This window comes from Carettochelys insculpta, chromosome 16, assembly GCF_033958435.1.
Source record: "Carettochelys insculpta isolate YL-2023 chromosome 16, ASM3395843v1, whole genome shotgun sequence".
NCBI lineage: Eukaryota > Metazoa > Chordata > Testudines > Carettochelyidae > Carettochelys > Carettochelys insculpta.
The window spans coordinates 2049225-2070501 of record NC_134152.1 but is presented as its reverse complement, the minus strand read 5'-3'; the positions used below and the strand labels follow the sequence as shown (position 1 = coordinate 2070501).

At 50.3% G+C, this 21277-nt stretch overlaps 1 protein-coding gene across 3 annotated transcripts; it reads right to left on the bottom strand.

Annotated features, from left to right (window-relative positions):
* Positions 1-687: 687 nt before the first annotated feature.
* LOC142021777 (transmembrane protein 100-like) lies at positions 688-20829 on the bottom strand. Of its 3 annotated transcripts, XM_075010957.1 has the most exons (4): positions 19800-20829; positions 19029-19260; positions 3587-3687; positions 688-1031 (listed from the first exon to the last, which is right to left on the bottom strand). In XM_075010957.1, the coding sequence occupies exon 1, from the start codon at positions 20639-20641 to the stop codon at positions 20270-20272; it is 372 nt and encodes a 123-aa protein (XP_074867058.1). In that variant the 5' UTR covers positions 20642-20829; the 3' UTR covers positions 688-1031; positions 3587-3687; positions 19029-19260; positions 19800-20269. The 3 variants fall into 3 exon arrangements, with proteins under 3 accessions (XP_074867058.1, XP_074867057.1, XP_074867059.1); XM_075010956.1 differs by having other exon boundaries at positions 19029-20829; XM_075010958.1 differs by lacking the exons at positions 688-1031; positions 3587-3687 and adding an exon at positions 8218-8317 and having other exon boundaries at positions 19029-20829.
* Between the last annotated feature and the right edge of the window lie 448 nt (positions 20830-21277).

Below are 21277 nucleotides of genomic sequence, written 5' to 3'. Positions count from 1 at the left end.
TTCCCCAGCAACCCTCAGCATGGCAGAAAGACACTTCCTCCTACGTAGCACATGCTCCTGTCCTGGTGGAGAAAGACAGCATGGTCATGGGGAAGGTCTGCCAGAGCTCCAACACAGTGGGCTGGTGCGTTCAAGATGCCTGGCTGGGTCAGTAGGATTATAAACATTTACCAGATGTTCACTGGAGAGAAGACTAAATGCAGGAGGCAGAGTTCTGAAAGTGTGTGAAGGCAAGTTCTGAATGCTTTAATCAGTGTGTACTGAAGTTTTGCCAGGATACCAACTGAATCCAGCCTGAGGAAGGAGTTTAGGATTTTGCCCAAGGAGATAGATTATGAATGGACAGCCAGTCTAGTCACCTGCCTGGCATGCTATACCTGAGGGCTTCAGAGTTAAATGGCCAAGCGAAAACAGAATAGCAATAAAAGATTAGGAGATAGGAAAACAACACCTATCAAATGCTCGTAACAACCCCTCCCCCGCAGAAATTAAACATTTGTCATCCCTTTAGTTACTCTGCCAGTTTGTTGTAGTCCGTCACCATTCCCAAGTCTGCCTCACCTATTTAAAAAAAAACAGCAGTCATGTATTTCTTTAAAGACTAACAACATTATTTATTAAGTGATGAGCTTTCGTGGGATTGATCCACTTCTTCAGATCTATAGAGTTTCCAGTCCAGACCCAGTTATACAGCACAGAGGTCCCCCCCGCCAAAAAGAGGTCCTGTTTAGATTGTAAGTTCCTCGGCGCAAGGAATCTCACCCAGCACTTTCAGACAGCTGTGTGATTTTGAAGTTGGCGGTGTCCCTTTAATATCACAATGCTAAAAACATGCCATGTGCTGTGGGCAGGTTCACACCACATACAAAACCACCCAGAAGTGCATATTACATACCTAAGTAACTGAGCATTCTTCCTTCACAGTTTTTCTCCCCTGCTGTTCATTGCTTTCACCCACTTCATCACATGTGGTGGATTCAGAGCTCTCTCTCCAGAGAATGGTCTCTAGTGCTGAGCAGACTTTGAGCATTCTTTGAATAATAAATAAGAAAATCTTTTGAAAATAACCATATTTCACAAAAAATGTGCATTTCTAAAGGTAGACAACCATACCAGCAAATTTCCAGTGGTCTAACCCAAATCCACAGACCCCCTCACTTTACCAAAGTATACTGCACTGTCTCTACCTATTCAGCAGAATTCTTCCTTCTGCTCAAATCTAAATATTAGCATCAAACATGTCAAGGAACTGTAGAGAAAATGAAATGACTAAAGCTAAAACACAGCTACATCCTCTCACCTGGAGTTGAAAGATTGAAACACAGATGGGCTTTCTAATGACCTGGGGAACCCAGAACTCTCTTAAGCTTTAGTAACAGAGAGGTAGTCATGTTAGTCTGTACTCCAGCAAAACAAAACAGCAGAAATGTAGCACTTTAAAGACTAACAAAATGGTTTGTTCGGTGATGAACTTTTGTGGGACAGACCCACTTCATCAGATCAGTCTCAGTATTGGAAGTGAGAGAGATCTGGTGAAGTGGGTCTGTCCCACGAGAGCTCATCCCCGAACGAATCATTTTGTTAGTCTTTTTAAAGTGCTACATTTCTGCTGTTTTCTCTTAAGCTTTGTTTATCCAGCAAATGTACTTAAACATCCTACTGTAACTTGACCTTGTTATAAACAAGGCTTGCTCCTGCCTGGAGGCAGTGGCAGGCTATTTGGCAGTGATGAGTGCTATAAAGATATCAATGATCTGTGACCAGGCAGCAGGATCCGGCAGCCTTTGATTAGAACAATGCTTTTGCCCATGCTTTCACCTTGTTTACTTTGTGCACACTACAGCACTTTGCATCTGGTCAGTTTAATTGCTCCCTTGTTTGACTGGGGCTTCAAACAAAGATGAGGGAGGGAAAAAAAAAAAAAAAGAGGAGACCAGGACTGTAAAACCACAACCAGTTGTTGGGCCTGAAGTAGCTTTTACCATGATTTGATTCTGGCAGCATTTCAAGTTGCTCCAGTTCATCTGAGCTCCAAAGTTCTTAACCTTTGTGTGGAGGGAAATAGAGGCAGGAAAAGGGGTCTCTCTCTCCAGAGCACCTGGAGGAGGGGAGTGTCCCCAACCACAACCTGGTAATTATAGTTCACAACTCAGCAAGGAGCTGTCTGAGGACTCCCTGCCACCCATGGCTGGGAAATGGCCAATGTATTAGTGAGGAGCTGTCTGTCTGGACCAACCTGGCATTGCCAGGGTCTGGGGCTGGCTCCGCCAGGGAGCTCTGCAAGCGCAAAGCAGCTCTGGCCAGCTGCAGCAGGGGAAGTGGAAAACTACTGAACAATCTGTGGAGGTTGCCATGGCCCAAAAGAGGTTGAGGTGGTTAAAGAATCTTTAAAGTGAACTTCCACAGCTCTCCTGATCATAATTTACCAGCACACCTCCCTTTCAGCCACAAAACTGAAAATAGCCTCTTCTCTGCCAGGGACCATCCAGTGTTCCCTTTGCAGCCATTGGCCAGCAGGAAGCATCCACACCAGCCACCGACAAGTAAACCATGGGCGGGGGAAGGGAATGAAAAACAAGCGGTGAGTGCCACTTCACCCCTAGCACAGCCAGGCCAATATCACGCGGACAGGGAGAGTTCTCCGTGGGAGCCCAGCTCCTCCAGCGCAACGGCCAGCCTGGCTGCCTGCGCTCTTGGCAGGAATTGACGGTGTGTGTTGGAAAGGGCCTTCGGTCACTCCAGGGGGTTAGAGGCCTTGACCTGGGCCCTCGCTTACCTCTGATGGCTCCTCGAAGGCGCCAAGCGGCAAGTTGTGGGTTGATTGACTCTAGTAACAGTCTCCCAGCTATCTAGTCGTACTGCATACAGTGGCCCGCCCAGGCTGGCTGCCAGGCATGGTGGCTTTCTGACACAGCAGTGCCACCTCCCCCGGCTGCCCTCGAGTCCAGTCCATCCCCTCCCAAAGCACTGCGCCTCTTCTCCCCCCCAGGGAGATGGACCATCTAGGCCTCATGCCTGTGGGGTGGGGCCAGCGCACACCAGTTTACCAGGTGGTTTGTGAATGATGGTCAGGGTGCAAGTGCAGAAAGACCTGGCAAAAGAGTGGTGCATTTTCCCCACCCACCCGCTTTGCCATATGCTCTTCTGCTGGGAGGTTGAAGCAATCACCACATGGGGATTAAATCCCCCCCTCCCCCACAGCTACAACAGAAACCCATCAGGATGTTTTAACTGATGGCTTCTCCCACTAGGCGCCTGAAGCTGGTGCCCAGGCGCTGTCAGGGGCACTGGCAGCTGAGAGTGAAACCAGACTCCCAGGGGCTAACTCTTTCACTTTACAGCAGCTGTTTGCACCCATGTTGACTTTGACATCATGGTCTTGGCAATGGTCCATCCAGTCTAGTGTCCCTAGGTAGTGGCCAACCCCTAATAAAGTACCACCCCATAATGTATCTATGGGCAATGCAATTATGCTTTTAGCCTAGTTAACTGGGTTTGGTCCGACCTGCTGCAAAGACAAGACAGTATGTTTCCCAGCCCTCCTTGTTTGCCTCTCACCCTGGTGTTTTACAAACACACACGTTACCTCTGCCCTCGGCCCTTCCTCCTTGAGCAAGTGACTGCTTAGGAGTTCCAGCTGCTGGGGGGAGTCCAAAGTATTCCTCTCCAGAGAGTACGGCTCAGGCCCTATGGGGAGACAAATTTGCAGTAAACTGGCTTGGAACAGGATACCCCATTAGAGAAAGAGCAAAGGTAGAGACAGAGGGTGCAGCCTCTACGGAGCAGAGCAGCCCTAAGGCTATTGAAACAGCTAATACAATATCCCTGACTGGCCTGAATAGGGATTAAGAACAATTTCAGAGCATCGGTACCAAACGGTGCTGCAATAAAGAAAGAAGAGCTCTCTTCTTGCTGGTAAATAAAGCCACGCCATGATTAGATAAAACAGCTGAAACACAGTTGTTGCCAGTTCCATGATCTAACAGGCTGGCAGTGTTTGCCTGAAGCCCCCGCTATGTTGGCAGACAAGGATCCTGTTAGAAGTGTGTTGCATTGACTCAGTACTGCAGCTGGCTCATTGCCCATTTGGCCATTAGGGAGGTGGGAGAAACTTTCCAGAGAAACAGAGGGTGTAGGAAATGGGCTGAGCAGCCTTTTGGGAGGAACTCTGAGGGCAGCCAACCACGGGGAGAAGCCTAGGGCGGAGTTTTGAGTGGCTTTGACTCGTAAATGGCATCCCTGTCTCCCACCTTGCATCTCTCTTGTCTGTTTGGATTGTAAGCTCTCCAGGGCCAGAACAGTCTCTGACTCCATGTTTGCGTGGTGCCTAGCACAATGAGCCCCAGTCTGACTGCTACCTTTGGTTGCTACCACAATACGAATCATAACCACTAAGCTATTTCAGGTTCCTTTTGTGAATAAAGCCCAAGCAGCTTGATCCACTACAACATGCGAAATGTGTTTGGAACAGAACGGAGGCCACATATCATTCCAGTCCCAGCAGAGAAAGGCCCTAGGATAGACAGCAGAAGAAGATCTCTCCCAGAGAATCAAGTTGTGGGGAGATGTGGCAGGGCCTCCAGCCAGCGCCTCTTCTGAGGACTTTCCCACTGCCCTCAGGGCCCCCTGGACTAGTCCATATCTCAGCAGTCAGTCCCAGCACCCTCATCAGTGCTCACAGGCCTCAGCCACCTGGTTGACCTTGGCAGGTCAGTGGTCCCCCTGCCTTGCGGTCATGAGGCAGGGGTAGGGGATCTCAGGCCCTCCCTCTCCACCAAGCTCCAGCCTAGGATCCTGTCGGTGGTGGGTGTCTCCCCCAAGCCACCAGCTCAGCAGGGATTCGCACTGCACCACACTGAACTCCCAGGGTACCTCCTGGTTCCCTGCCCTGGGCTCCTTCCTGCCCCTTTCCAGAAGAGACGTGGCCATCCCGGCTCTGGCTGCTCCTCCTTGAGCTGCTGCTACAGTTGCTGCTGTTACTGCTGCCACTCCCCAGGCTGCTGCTCTTCCTCAGGTAGCTGCTGCTCCCAGGTTCTAGCAGGAGCTCCTTCCCCGTGCTGGCCAGCTCCACCTGAGTGGCCACCCCGGCCTTTAGGCTGGGGCTGTAATTGGAGCACGCCTAGCAGGGCCACAGGGGAGGGGCCTTTTCCACCCAGCAAGACTGGCTTCTACCCCTCTGGCTAGTGCAGGGTGGGTACACCCATCACAGGAGAGCTCAGAGAGCTTCCAGTATCCAGATCCAACACAGCCAACAGGAGAGAGCTCTCCACTCTCAGCATGAAGCTGGAGCTGTGCTGTCAAGAGAAGTTCCTCCACTGACATAGTAGTGTCCACACCAACACTTAGGTAGATGTAACTTATGACACTGAAAGGGTGAGTTATTCACATCCCCTATTCTGACATACAGGGTAATACAGCCATGGCCTTAGAAGATCAGTGATTTAGAAACAGCTTTAGTTGTGTAGGAAGCACAGGGACCCCAAGTTCGTACTACACTGAAGATATTCTGACCCCATGTGTCACCTTCCCCACTTTGCAGCTGTGCCATGGGATAATTGTTTTGTCTTAGCCTGTGCCCAGAATAATGTCATGTGAAGGGGAAAGAGCCACACATCTGTGGGTGGTGCTTCTGAAATCCTAGAGGGGAGACAGGCAAAAGAGATGCTCTGTCCAGACTGTTGTGTAAATTTCAGCAGAATCCCAGGGCTCAGAAAAAGTCATGGGTGTTAACATGACCTTATCACTGTTCAACATTAAGCAAGTCGAACTGGGTTCGTGCTTTCATGCATTAACCTTTCTGCCTGCTCAAGTCCCACGGCGAGCACACCTTTAAAATCCTTGTTCTCATTTTATTAAAATGCAAAGGGAAAAAGAGAAGGGGTTGAAACAATAGAAATGTAAAGTGTCATTTAAAAGCATCCTTTGTGTCCTTGCACTTTAGTTGGAGAGAGTTTTTAGAAGGAAAATCCCTTGTGTGACAGTCTGTGGCGGGTATTTAAGAGAGTATCAGCTGTCTTTTTGGGGGAAAATAGAAGAAGTTAGTCGAGACGGGCTGGAGCTGTGATTGTTGTGTTTCTTGTTAAAATCCAATTCCATTTCCCACGAAAGACAAGGCAAAAATGTGCAAACAGGAAAAGACAAGAACAGCAAAGACAGAAGATGCATCTTTGAGCACTGGTGTTTACTTTCTCTTGTAGCTTTGCTGCCAGAAAAACACACTCAGCACAAGCTCTCATCAGCCACTCTGGCTGTGTCGACATAACAGCCTAACCTTGAAACAAGGTATGCGATTTGCGCTCCACATGTGGTGTGTGGTGCTGTCTAAATGGCACCACGTGCCAAAATGAAGCACTATTTTGAGGTGTCCCTGTATTCCTCAGGCCAGGAAGAGCACAGGGATTCCAGAAGAGCATGCCCGTTATCTTGAAAACTGTTTCAAGACAATGGATACATTTCTGAGGCACGGCCAGCTATTTCAGGATACTGCCATATCCTGAGATAGCGTCTGCTGTGTAGACATAGCCCCTGAGCCCTGGTGAACTTGTACCAGTACTGGGCTGCTTAGGGCACTGGATTTAGCTGTCTTTCTGGTCACAGGCTTGCAACCGTGTTGCAAAATGTGCAGTCTTGGCCACCTGAGTTCGACTCTGATGGAATGGAAGCAAAAGGGGCTGGAAAGGATAAAAATATGTCCGGAAGGAAAAAGACATGTTATAGCACTCAGATAATCCAGAAATGGGGTCAGATAAGCACCACAGATAGCATTGGTATCTGGCCAGTGGCTGGGGGAGGTGTCGGGGGAGGGGATGGAGTGTCACATAGGCCTGGTCTACACTGGTTGGCAGAACTACTTCCCCCCGGGGTGAAATCCTGATCAGAACCAAATGAAACCCACCCACTGACTCAGCTACTGCCCTCTGGGGAGGTGGGTTAGTACGCCAATGGGAGAAGCCATCCTGTTGGCATAGGCAGTGTTGACACAGAACTACTATGGCTGTGGCGCTGCAGCGTTTTAAGAGTCAACAAGCCCTTAGTCACATATCCCAGCTGGCGTTTGGGATTCGGCTGGAACGAGAGCAGATGACAAAAGCCATCTGGCTCCCTCTCCCAACAGTCTGCTCACAGCATCTCTCGGGACTGGGACGAGAATGGTCTGGGGTCCCGCAGCTGGTGAGAGTGGCAGCTGTGAAGGTTAGCTTTCCACTGACCCCACCGGCAGTCAGCCAGCATTGTGCTCACCATATTTTCCCCCCAAGTCTCTTTCTGAGGACACTGAAAGGAGAGCAGTGTGCGGGTCAGCCCCTCCCCTCATTATTTTGTCCACCAATCAGGCCTAAATTCAGAACAACTTTGGTCCCTTTTTTCCTCACACCCCACTTTTCTGGTTTGCCTGGCATGATCTGAACACAGGAATGGAGTTCTGTCAGGAAACCTTTCTTTCTGGACTCCTCCAGTCTTTCAGTCTGTTTTGCATCTCTTCCCATCACCACGGGTTGTTCTGAAGAAATTGCTCACAGCTGAGATCTCAGCGAAAGTAAACTTGTAGTCCCTATTTCCACACTGGCAATCCCACAGAGGAGAATGGAGCAGTTCCCATGTCTCAGAGCTCCTGTGTTGGGCGCTGTTCTTCTGCACCAGGTGTTCCCTTTCAACTGACACATTCACAACAAGATGAATGGGCCATTTCACCCCTCCCAGAGTCTCCTATGCTGCAGAGAGATTTACGGAGCCCTTCCCGGTCACTAGACCAGGATGCAGGATAAGGACTCTACACCTCCGGCCAGTGGTATGTTCTCTATCCCCTGATGTCTTCCAGTGCAGACCATGTCTGTTCTCTGGACAGTAATGTGGTCCCTTCCCTGAGTTGTGACTACATTCTCACATTCATTCTTATGCCACCACCTCCTCGGTACCTGGGTGCCAGATTCTGTGAGTGGAAGGCACCTGGGACAGGTTCTCTGGAGGAGTGTGGCTGAGGATGACCATGGTTGGTGGACCAGCAGCATAACAAAACCCTGGTCTTGTCAGTGTGACTCCCCGAGGGCAGGACTGCAGGCAGATGCGTCATGAGAGAACACCTGGTGTTACTCTGGAGGGACCTGTCTGGGAATGCCCCGCCTGGGTGAGATGGACTCCATGGGAGCTGCATATAGGCCTCTGTCACTGAAAGGGCAAGTGCTGTGATGTGAAGGCAGGACCAGGGAAACGGGCACTAACAGGGACCAAGTAGCACCCAGCCAAGCTCCCTGGGAATGCAACTGACCTAATCCGGGTTGGTGCTGAGTGGAGAGGAGAGGCTGTTGGAGCAGCATTGGCACTGGAGGAGAAAGCACAAGATGTTACTGATGAGTGAGGTTAGCCTGGTGACTCACAGTCCCTGGCTGTACCTGCCAATGAGTGACTCAGCTCCTGCTTTTCTCTGACATGACAGATGCTGTAATAAAATCCCTGCCTATTTGCTGAGAGGTTTTTACCTGGCTTTCCACCTATGCTGCAGGGTAAAGGACATAATTCACTGGGCCTGCAACAGCCATCACCACCACCACAGGGGCATACACAGAATGAGATGTCTAGTGGGAGCTGCACTCTTGCCTGCTGATCGCTGCACAAGCAGAAAGGCCTGTGGTAGGGATGAATGCCCTTTGAGTGTTGTTAATTAAAAAAGGCTCAGAAACCATTCTGGCCTGGGGCTTTAGCCTATGTCCAGAAGGCAGTGGCTGAGGAGGCCCTATTCAGTCCCAGAGCCCCCTTTTCTCAGTCCCTGGCAAGGAAGGACCTGCAATTCTTTAGCTAAGGGAGGAACGGAGGCGGCCTTATTGCTGGTGGAAGACAAAAGGCTGGACTGCCTGGTCCTTGCGTGGGTAGAGAAGGCCAAGGAGCATGAGCCAAGCACCACAGCAGGTCCTTTGCTTGGGAAGTGCTTGGCCTGATTTTCTTTAGCAGACACAGGGGCAGAACCTGGTCCAAAGGGGACATGGAGGAGCTACGGCCCCAGCCCTGCCCCCACTTCTGACTGGCCAGCAAAGCTGCACCCCTGGGAACAACCTTGGACATCAGCAGGGCAGAGGCCCTCATGTCCCGGTGCAGGCTACTGGCTCGGCTGGGCGCTCAGATTTCGGCTCCCTCACGCCCTTTGGTCACAGTGTTCTTCATTCTTGGACCATCATTCAGCCTGTGACCAACTTGTTCAACTGGGTTTCTTAGGCTGATCTTTGACGGATGGCACTGTGTGTGTCCCCTGGCAGAGTCTGTCTCTCTTGTGGCCTGTTTCTCTCTCCCTGCCTACTTCCATTTACCTCATATCACATTTTTCCTTCTTGCCCCTTTCCCCATTTCTCCTTGCAAGAGGGCCAGGCTGTGATTATTGGATTTCTGCCTGGGCTCTCTGCCAGCTGTGGAAACTTGGTTCCCTCCTGAGCAAAAGCAAGAGATACTTTTGATATAAAACAGGGCACTGACATTGGGGGTATACCCTAAAGATATATATATATATATATATATATATATATCCAAAATAAACAATTCCGGAATAACTATGCTGTGTAGACATACCCTTTGTGAGTTGTAGGTCTTACCACAATAACTGTGTCTACACTAGCCCCCTTCTTCGAAGGGAGCATGGAAATTACATGGACAGGGGAATATCAATGAGGCGCTGCCATGCACATGTAACACCTCATTAGTATAATGGCGGCCATGCGAATTTCGAAGCTGCTGACTTCGAAGTGCTGACAGGCCGTCCAGATATGGGTGCTTCGAAATACGTGCCCAACTTCAAAATTCCCTTACTCCCAATTAATTTTAGGAGTAAGGGAATTTCAAAGTTGAGCACATATTTCAAAGTGCCTGCTTCTAGATTGCCTGTCAGCACTTCGAAGCTAGCAGCTGCGAAATTCGCGTGGTCACCATTATGCTAATGAGGCACTGCATATGCATGGAAGCACCTCATTGATATTCCCCAGTCTGTGTCATTTTCATGCCCCTGTCAAAGAAGGGGGCTATTGTAGACCTGGCCTCATTGTGTTTAATGTGTTCAGTAGTAATAATGTAGCTGGGGTCAGTTCATTCATTCATTCCAGAGAACATTGGTGGTGAATTACAAGTGAGTCAGAATTCTGTCTTTATGTACTTAGTCCTTTAAGTCTGTAATGATGTAAAGTCTAACTAAGGACCTGTCTACACCAGGAAACCCCACCAACATATCTATGCCAGCATAACCTCACAGCGTGACACAGTCTATACCACCACCAAGCGGGAGCTTTCCATCAGAATAGCACGACCATCTCCCCAAATGACAGTAGCTAGTTCAGTGAAAAAGGATTCTGCCGTTGACATAACTGTGTCCATATTGAAGCTTAGGTCATCGTATCTACATTAGTCACCTGTGTAAGTATTTCACACCCCTGGCCCCAGTAAGTGTAGCCCAGGCCTGTGATTGGGAATGTTGGAACAGCTGTACTTTTTTCTGATTAGGGAGGAACAGAAGTGCACGCTCCTTCGGTCCCATGGTCCAACAAAAACCTATTGCTGTGTCCAACAACAAGGACTGCATAATGCAGTCATTTGAAGTCTTTTGGAGAACTGGTGAATCTTCTATATAACTGTTGTCCCTGAACCAAGAGGTAGTAGAGAGACCCCCCTGGGTCAGCATTTAGCTGTGCCATCAAGTACTGAGAGAGTCCTCTCATGATCCCCAGTTACAAACCACTTTCCCATGCATCGTCACAACCTTTGTTCCTCCCTCTGCCTGGCACACTCGTGGGAAGCTGCAAGCCCCTCTCTTGTTAGTGCTTCTTGCTCTGTCTCTCTCCCCAGCCTCCAAAACCAAACTCAAAACTGTGGAGAAACAAACCACAAATGTCTGATGCGAGGATGCCCTGCCAGCTCCTGCCGTAACAGCTGCTGGTACCCATCTGTTCCTGCCTTGAAATGGTCTCTCTGCCAGCCCTCAGGAGACATCTTCCCCTGGCTCACTGCAGAATATTTCAGTGTGGGACAAGGACCTATTGGGAACGCACATCACCTGGGAGCATCTTCCATCATGCCAGCCAACTGTGGCTCCTCACCCCACATTTCAAAGGCACCCCTTCCCTGCCATCAGGAGCAATGCCTGTGGACGTGTGGACGCACCTAAACTAGATCTGATCTAGGAAAGTCACTGTTGTTGGTATTGGAGCCCGCAGTGAAGGCACAGCATGCTGGGCAGTGATGGGGTGCATGTTCCCAGTAGGGTCCTGGGCAGGAGAAGCTAGCCTGTGTTATAGTTACTCAAGTTAGCTTTGCTTTTTGGTTTACACGGGATGGAATCACAGCTCCACAGTTTAGAAATACCAGTTAAGAAAATGGAAGACAGGGAAGGGCTGCATCCAATACTGTGTTCCATAGTATTTAATGTTGTATTCAACAGGACAACTGATTCACCCTTACTACGAAGTTTTTGAAAATAGATCTCTGACAAACTTTAGGATATATAAAATAATCCCATGTGCCTGACATATTTTATTGCCAAATATAATATGTTTAATTGGGCGCCTTCAGCATGTTTAGTCTTCGCAAGCTGGCATTCAGTGGAAAACACGTTCATTTTCTTTAGAAGGAAATTTTAGAAGAGTGTGTGTGGCGAGGGGGAGAGGAGGATGGTAAATATTTGCTACGTTTGGGTTTTGGGTTCGTGGATTTGACTGGAAGGGGTGAGCAGAGAGCCGGAGGGAAGTTGGTTGTTGGAGCCTGGGCAGAGCAGGGTGAAGTATGGAGGGGTCCCACAGGCTGGGGAGCTTGCATCCCCAAGCAGCAATTTCACCCACCACCCAGGATGTAAACAAGTTTCTTAGCAACTAATGGAGCAAGTCCTGGTCTATGCTACAGTAGGGTTGACATCCACCTAACTCCCTAAGGGTCTACATTAAAATGTAGCTCCTGCTGATGTAGCAGAAATCTCCCAAGACTGCAGTTTGTGATATTTGCTGCTTGTGCTGGAAGACCACCCTCACTCATGGTGCTGTGGTATTTCCAGGCCCAGCATGCACCTGGAGGCGCAGAGATGCAGCAAAAATGTACATTTAAAACACAGAAAGGAGAGTTGTCAGCCCCAGTGCCCCTTCACTCCACAGCTAAGGACTAAGAGACTAAGCTGCTGATGGTGCTCCAGCCACTTCACAGGACTGCTAACTGCGGTTCATAAATCAGCTTCCATACCAAATGACTGGAGGACCACTCTTGACATCATTGTGGCTAGCTCTCTGAAACCATCTGCTCCCTGTGCAGCAGCCATCAACAAAGCCAACAGAGTTTTGGGAATTGTTAAGAAATGGATAGAGACTAAGACAGAAAATATCACATTGCTTCTGTATAAATCCCTGGTAGGTCCACATCTTGAATACTGTGTGCAGATGCAGTCACCTCATCTCAAAAAGACATATTGGAATTGCAAAGGTTCATAAATGCCGGGCAACAAAAATTATTAGCAGCTTGAATTGGCTACCCTATGAGGAGAGATTAAAAAGACTGGGACTCTTCAGCTTGCAAAAGAGACGGCTAAGGTGGGATATGATAGAGGTCTATAAAATCATGTCAGGTATAGAGAAAGTAAATAAGGAGGTGTTATTTACTCCTTATAACATAAGAACTTAGCGTCACCAAATTAAATTAATAGGCAGCAGGTTTAAAACAAATAAAAGGAAGTATTTCTTCATGCAGTGCACATCCAACCTGGACAACTCCTTGCCAGGGGATGTTGTGAAAGCCAAGATTGTAACAGGTTTCCGAAAAGAGCTAGATCAGTTCATGCAGAGTAGGTCCATCAATGGCTGTCAGCCAGGCTGGGCAGGAATGATGTCCCTAGCCTCTGTTTGCCGGAAGCTGGGAATGGACAATAAGAGAGAGATTGCTTGATGATTCCCTGTTCTGTTCATTCCCCCTGGGGCACTGGCCATTGTTGGAAGACAGAGTACTAGGCTCTATGGACCTTTGGTCTGACTCAGTATGGATGTGCGTATGTCCTTAAAATGTTACCATTTAAACAATGGCTGCTGGAAATTTAAAGGGAAAGAATAAGCAGTGCCTGTTCACAAACCAGCAAGTGGGCTCCAGGTGCAGTGGTACCTGTCAGTTCCCCTTCCATGTGGGTACCCACCCCACTACTGGTGGCTCTTTGTTTTTGAATGTCCTGACCAGCCCTGGACCATGAAGTTATAAAGGTGAATGTGCGTGAACGTATATACTTGCAGCATGCACATAAGGCATGTCCTGCACATTCCCCATTGAAAGGAGAAGGTGCTGCCCCCGCTTCCAGTTCCCTGACATGTCCTGGAGCTGAAAATATTTGTCAATCCCAAAAGAGACATGGCAGTGCAGCCAGCCCTCAGCAGGCAGGCATGAAATGAAACTGTTGGTCTCAAAGTGAGGGAGATGTTAAGAACTTTGCCAAATGCAGAGTGATTTCATAGGGCTTTTGGCTGCAGGTCTTGTAAAATATGCTAGGTTTAGACAAAAGGTGCTGGGGCATCTAAAATGGACCCTTAGGATTTGATAGGGCTCCATAATTGGGGAGAGGATAACCCCTTTCTAGAGCACTTCACCCTCATTATTACCGAATCAAGCATTGCAATCCTTGCTGCAAGGTAGGTTGATGTTATTTATCCCCCTCTTGCATCTAGGGAAACTGAAGCATATGGTATGTTGAAAAATGGTGATGTCCCCCTTTAAATTCCTGGGTGTTTTCTGTTCTGCTTGCAGACTAGGGGGCACTGAAAGGAAGCATAAGATCTCAGCTTCAAAGCACTCTGGTTGCGAACAGTCTAGGACAAGGATGGATGGGGTAATCCTTGCTGTTGTAGGAACAGCCTGTTCTCTCTCTCTCCGGTTTGGGGTTCTTGTATGCTTATCATCCTGATTCTAAGAAATAAATAAATATTACATAGCAGCCTTCCAACATGTTTCTGTTAGCTGGTGTCTGTGTGTGTATGCCACAAGCATAACAGCCCACAAGGAGTGTAAGTGGCTTGTGTGTGGCTGAACCTAGTATCCTGAGCCCCCTTCCTATGCTATAACCACTACACCATGGTTCTTCACCATGAGACCACACTTCACCTTCTGCTGTTTTCAACTGCCCTAGCTTCTTTGTCAGGTGGCACACGTAGCATTTCAGGGGAAGAACAGCGGCTGCCACTCCACAGCAGGGTAAGTTATGGGCGAGCAAGTCAGAGTAATCAGAAGCAAGCATGAAATAGTATATAAGTGCATCTCTGTTTAATGTGCATGTGCGTCTTTCTCTGAAAAACAAGTCAAGAGTGCTGGTATAGTCTCTAGGGATAGTTGCACAGAATACTAACCCACAGTTGCACGTGAACAGTGAATCCTTCCTCCGCCTCAGGAAAAACTTGACAAAGCACACAGCAAGCCTCCAATGTATAAATCGTATGCTGTTTTTATCCATTATGCTGTCAAGGAGGCAGTGTCATTACTCCATTAATCTGCTCCTTCCTGAGCTCACTAGAGATTGTATCAAATACTCAGATCTTGGTCTGAGCCTGAGAGGGAATTCCACTGCTAGACTGGCTTGTCTTGTAGTAGCACCCAAGCACCTTGTAGTCTTGGATGTATTTATCCTGAAGACACCCTGGGGAGGTAGGAAAGTTTTACCCCCCCTCCCATTGCACACAGGGCTGCCAGGGCAAAGAGTGCCTACATGACTTGGCCAAACTGTTGTAAGATATCTGTGATAAAGCAGGAGCGGGAACGCAGGTTTCCCAAGTCCTAGTTTTGCACGCTAACCCCTGGGCCCCCTCTTCCGGGAGGAATGAGGTCACTGGCTGCTGTGCATGCCAAACGAGAACACATGCCCACAAGGCGTGAGACTGGCACCTCTCTTCCCTGGCAGCAAATCTCCCGCTTCCATTCCTAGTCGCTGGCACAGGGAGGGTCAGACTAATCAAACAGAACTGCGTCACCAGGAACTTTATTCTTTTATTATTCAGCATGGTCTGTGTGGTCTGCCAGCCCTAGACGGGGCTCATCCTGCCTCTGATGCACCAGCCTCCAGCCGCACACCTGACAGTGTGCACTGTGTTCTATGGGGCATGTCCCTGGCTTGCACCAGGGGCCACAGCACACAGGCTTCTAGCCCAAGGCTTCCTGGTCCTTCAGTGTCCATATACCAGCACTCTCCCTACATCAGCAAATGTCCTCTGCTGACAGAACTAGACTGTTGGAGTGTTCCTGGGAGAGAGCATGGGCTCACTTGTGCAGCTGAGGCATGGGAGGATGAAGGGGGCTCAGGTGGACTGAGGCTGCATCAAAAGTTCCCAGGCAGGGTCCACCTTGTGCAAAGGTGGTGTGGCAGGCCCCATACAGAGTCCCCTGCACCCACCCACTCCACAAAGGGAAACAGTCTGTTGTGGACTCTGTGATGTGACTGGCAGTGGCTGCAGGTGGGGGAGGGCAGCACATATGTAATGGGGATGGAGTTCTAACTGGCTCCTTCCTTCCCCCATTCCCAGGGATGGGACCGCCTTGAGTTTCAACAGGCTGGGCAGCCCCTGCAAGCTCCTGGAGGGTGGGACACCCTTAGGGTGAGGCAAACATGTGCTATCACAAGTTGTCCATACCCAGGGCTGGCCACATGTCTCTTACATTTCCTGCTTCTCATTTCTTTGCCACACACTCCTAAGGCCTAAGTGCTTAACACAAACCTCCCCAGTCAGACATTATTGTGGCCAGGAAAACAACCTATCAATACACCAAAAGAGGAGAAAGTTTCTCAGTGCAGAAAGGAGAAATGTTTATCTTTGATACTGAAATTCTAGGATGGCTTTTTTCCACCCAGCTCACACCCTCTTTCCAAGAACTGTTCCAGTTCATGGGTAAATGAGCCCCTCCTTGCAGTCATCCAAGGACAGGGGGAGGAAATAGATTAAGATCAGAAAGGGTGAGAGGTACAGAAGACCAAAGACAGTAATTTGCCATTAACTGCCCAGAATACTAGAGAACTGAATCCATTTAGAAGCAGTTCTGCTCACAATGCCTCCATTCTCGTTTTCAAATTTCCAAGGATATTTCAGGAAACCGGATCTTTAGCTGCTTGTGAGTTAATCTGCTGCTACAGTGTCTAGTCTGCAAAAGGACCAGCTTGGTAAACGAATGCTGCCCAGGCTCCTCCCAAATCCCAAGAGCAGCTGCATATTTCTGCTGAAATGATCAGCAGCAAAAAAACTGACCAATGTTGCCATTTACACAGTTATTTTCAGGATTCAGAATTAATCTCAGTTGAGTCAGTGACAACCACGTTTCTCAGCTTCAGAGAGCACTGTGTTGGGTCATATTCAGAAGGTTTCCTCTGTAACTAGACAGGTCAGAGGCTGTTTTTCTTTTAAAGAAAGCTAAAATTCTTCACAATCTGCAATGCCAGCCAGAATGAACTCAGCCCGTAATTTCCCCTGCTCAGCAACAGAAAAACTTGAATGTCATCCTAATATAATGGCTTTGAGTGGGGGGCATATAGGGCAGATGAACTTGCAAGCAACATTAACCTGCTGTGCAGAAATATCCTTGCCACTAAAGAGCAGGTGAAGATAGGAGTAATAATAGTGATCATGTAACTAGAATTGCCCTTCACAGTGATTTGAGCATTGCAGTTTATTAGCGTTCAAGAAAAGGCATGATACAGAAGTAGAATCGCTTCTAAGCAACAAAGGTCAACTTCTGCCTCCACAAAAGTGACTGCGACTTCACTGACTTCCTGGGTTAATAATGCCAGTGGCTTCTCCAGAACATTTTCCCGGCCACACCTGAAGCCCTTTAAGGCAGGTGATTTCATCCTTTGTGCCCATGAATTAATGCGCAGGGTGTGGACCTGCGAGTATTCTCAGCAGTGCTCCTGGACCAGGTCACCAAGATCAACACACAGCATGACATACCCTAGCTGTTGCAGGACCTTGACTCTTGGGGTCCTGCCTGGGGTTCATTTGTGTCAGAGGAACCCCAGCCCAGGTGGTGGTACTCTTCTATGTGCATTTTAAAATAAAAACTCCCCGCCGGAGGGATGTTAATGCAGTCGTGGGACCTAGGATTTCCTTGAACTCTGCGTGTGGGGCTAGAGGAGAATGCACTAGGTATGCTCATGGAAGATAGGACCGTCAGTGGTTATGAGCCAGGATGAGAAGAGATGGTGTCCCTAGCGTCTGTTTGTCAAGGCTGGGAATGGACGAGGGGAGACAGATCACTTGATGAGTACCCTGTTCTGTTCACTCCCTCTGGGTTTCCTGGCATTGGCCACTGTTGGCAGACAGGACACAGGGCCAGACAGACCTTTGGTCTGACTCAGTCTGGCTCTTCTGTTCTTCTGACAAATGGGTTAGAAGCAAACGCCCCCGTGGAGTGTGGCTATGCTGGGCCGCTCAGAACACAGCATTCAAAGTGGGGCAAGAAGGGGGGCACAAGAGCTGCTCTGCCACCTAGCTCACAACTTACACTTTCTCGGGCTGATTCTGCCCAGACACTCAAGCCAGGTTTTGCTGCTCTGTGGCCAGCTGGTCCCCGGCCTCTCACTATGCTGGGAGCACTCCAGTTTGCAAGGGAGTGGTTCCAAACTCTTTTTGCAAGTTCCAGCAAGGGTTAGCATACACCATGCAGGGAGGCAGTAGGCACCAAGGCACAATTCTGGTCTAAGATGAGTAGACTGGTGCTGTTGGCACCAGCTCTCTGTTTGCTCCTACCAATGCTTGGAGCAGCTGGGGCAAGAACCGCACCTGGTGGGAATACCATGCTGCAGCTGGCCCACTGAGAAAGCCTGAACTGCCCTTTACTACTCTGTGGCCTCCCCTCTTATTTTGTATTAGTGAGGCCACCGTTAGATCCAGGTATGACGCTGAATCCACGCCTCCTTGAAACTCTGTGTACATTTGATGCCAAATTTTATAGGACTTATATAATGGGCCAGAACCGGAACCCCACATCCAAACACCCTGAAACTTTGGGAAAGAGACATGGATCTAAAAACCGCTGCTTGCTCCAGAGATATCAGCAGAGCAGAGGAGGGTCACACGCGCGACCCAGGAAATGCCGGGGATTTCATTTGGCTGTTGGGAGCTATTTGATTACAGCACACAGAAAGAGGGAACACAGACATGCCTTTAGGGGAGTAGGTATAGAAAGCTAGTTCGTTTCTCTATAGCTACTGAAGGAACTCGGCTAAGAAGGGGTTAACTCAGCAGGCTCGCATTCCTCCTGCTTTCCACCCACCACCAACTTCCCAAAAATCACCATCTCTTTCTCTGCTTCTGCAAAACAGATGTATGGGGCAGGGAGAAGGAGAACTGGGCGCTCTTCCCACTCCCCTCTCCTTCCGACTGGAACCTGCACTTCTGTCCAGTCTCAGCCTCTTGGGGTAGCTAACAAGGGAACATCACTTGGCTGAAGATTTGCGGGAAAGGGAGAGGACACAGGCAGATCCCCTGGGTTCCCCTTTACTCATCACTCCTTAGCTCCACCTGCCCCTTTTCTAGGCTCCTGCCATTAGTTTGATTTGTCTGATTTTCTTGCGTGTGGGGAAAGGCATCAGCTGCTGTGACCCCAGGGGAAGCGGCTGCTTTTTGTAGTTGCTGGCACAGGACTGTAGGGAAGGGGTCTGGCAGAGGGCAGTTTGCAGGAGTTTGCCCTCTGAGGCTGATGTAGGATGGGTGACCTGTCTGTAGATGGGAAGCAGAAGGGCAGCTGATTCTGTAGTCCTCCTTGTAAGGCTGGCCGGACCCTGCCCCAGGGCTCTCACTAGGCAAGGCTCAGGGTGAGGGTTGGAAGGTGATTCCCAGAAGGGTGATGGGAGGGAAGACCCACTCCCATCTTGCAAATGATCAGTTTAGACTAAAGGGTTTGCTTTGTAGCTCTGAGGCTACAGGCTGGAATTGGGTCCTTTTCTTCTGAAGTCAAACAAGGTTTGTAGAATACCGCCCCATCCCCCCACTTCGACTGCAGCTCCAGCCCCCAATCCACCCACTGGTCTGCACCACTGGAGTCTCAATGCCCTTTATACTCACTCTCCTGCCGCTGGGAAGATCTACTCTGAACACGAGAGCATGACACCCGCGGCTTTCTTGCTCCTGCCGACACTTGTAGCCTCCACTCCCTGCCTAACGGTGCCAGATCCAGTGCCTGCAGTATTCATTTCCCCATGCAGTGATCCGAGTGCTGGTTCGGGATGCTTGTGCTTCGGCCAGCTCAGCAGAGTGCCGGAGAATCTCCTGGTATGAAGCACAGACACACCTGCCCCTGGCAAGAAAAGATCTACTGCTTTTAAGGCTTCTCCTGGGTGTGCAAGCCTTGCTCTGCAGTGAAGGGCAGACCAACCTGGTACCTTCTCCTCCTGGGAGGGCCTGCCCTTCCCTGCCCTTCCCCTGCTACCTGTGATCAGGACAGCCAGGCAGCAGCCCCTCCTCTCCCTGCTAAGCCCTACTATGCTGAGGAGGCCATGTCACCACCCTGCTACCTCCTTTCAGCCTCACTTGCCACCCTCCATCCCGCAGCAGAGGTGCTCTCTTTCCTGCTAGCTCTCCAGCGTTCCCTGCCTCCTCCCCACTGCCCCCTGAGTGCATTGCTCTCCCGTGTCTCCTCTGAACACAGGGATGGCACCTGCTTGCCTTTAAAGCTTTCTAGGACCTCCCACATTGCACACATTCATTCTGGAAAGCCCAGGAATGGAGCAGGGGGGTGGCATACAGCTATGGCCATTCCACGCATTTCCTGTTTCTTTCTGTGCCCACTCCCCCAGCCCCTGCTGGGCCCTAGAGACACAGGCAGAGAGAGGTTACTAGTTCTGTAACAGCCCCAGCTCAGCAGCTTCTCAGGAAGTTTCAGCTGGAAGGAGCTGGGCTCCCTTGCAGATGTCACATCTCCATGCCGCTCCGCGTTCTCAGCTCGAGTGAAAACAAAGACAATCTGTAGAAGTGCCGTGTGCGGACGCAGAGATGGGCAGCTCCACTGTCGCTGGTGTCCTTTTAAAGTCTGCTTGTTCCAGCACCTCCACGCAGCAAGCGCTGCTCTTCCAAAGCAAGTTCTTTGGGGAGTCAAGTCTGCTGCATCGCTGGCCACACCTCCCTGCTAGTAATCCTTCCTGGGGAGTGGGGCTGCACTCAGACTGGCAGTGACCTGGCTCAGGTCAGGCAGCAAACAAGGGCAGGCTGGTGGGGCCCACCTTCGCCATTGGGCGTGGGAACGTGGCAGATGTCACCAGCCTTGGTCTCCTGGTGGGGGTACCACCTCCACACCTCACCAGGCCGCATCATAGGGCTCCCTGCTCTAAGGAGAGAGGCTCCTCTCGCTGCCGCTGCCGCTGCCGCTCCCGCTTGGCCCGCCAGCAGATGTAGGCGGCCACCAGCAGGCCCACACCAAACATCAGGGTGGCCACCGAGACCGCCTTGGCAATGTTCATCTGCGGCCCATTGATGATGAAGGTGATGCACGTGGCAGCCACGCCGATGACCAGCGAGACAATACCGAAGGGGAAGATGCAGCGGTACCAGGATTTCTCTGTGCCCCCCGTGGCCAGCGCCAGCTTATTGAGCGTGGCTGTGGAGTCCGTGGCCGTGCTCAGGGGCAGCACTGGCTTCCCTCCTTGCAGACAAGTGAGCGAGTTGGACTTGCAGCCCATCATACTGGCAGCAAAGCAAACAGCAGCCAAAGCCCGGCAGGGAGGCAGAGGGAGGGAGGAAGAGCCAGGCGTGGGAGGGCCCCACACCCCCACTGCTGGTCTGCTTGGTGAATGAAAGGAGAAGGCAGGTCCTACATCGTCTGCTTTTGTCTCTGCTCAAGACTAGCTCCCTCCTTCCAGGGCCAGGGCTAGCAGGCTCGCTGGCTGCCTCTGCTTTCTGCCGGGAGCTTTGGCTCTGGCTCTTTTGCTGTAACACTGCATGGGGATTGGCAGATGGAAGAGGTGAGCTCATGCCTGTGGGAGGGAGCCTGTGCCGCCTTCAAGCCCGTTAACTGTTTCAGGGGCTCTGGCCAGGCTTTGCCCAGAGCCCCACCTGGGATGACTCTGGGGGTTCTTCTCATTTGCTGGTGAAAAGCGAGTCCTTTGCTGGGCCCAGAGAAAAGGGCAAGGCCGCCAGGAGGGTGCCTCCAGCCCAGGAGGGTTCAATCACAGCCTATGGGATTCCTGTTGCTCAGAGCTGCCAGTAGGCAGGTTGAGGGAAGACCAGGCCCTCAGCCTTCCCTCTAGGGGCCTGGTGTGCCCCAGCTCCCTCCCCTACTCCTGCCATGCTCAGCAGCCCCATTCGCCCAACCTGGGCTA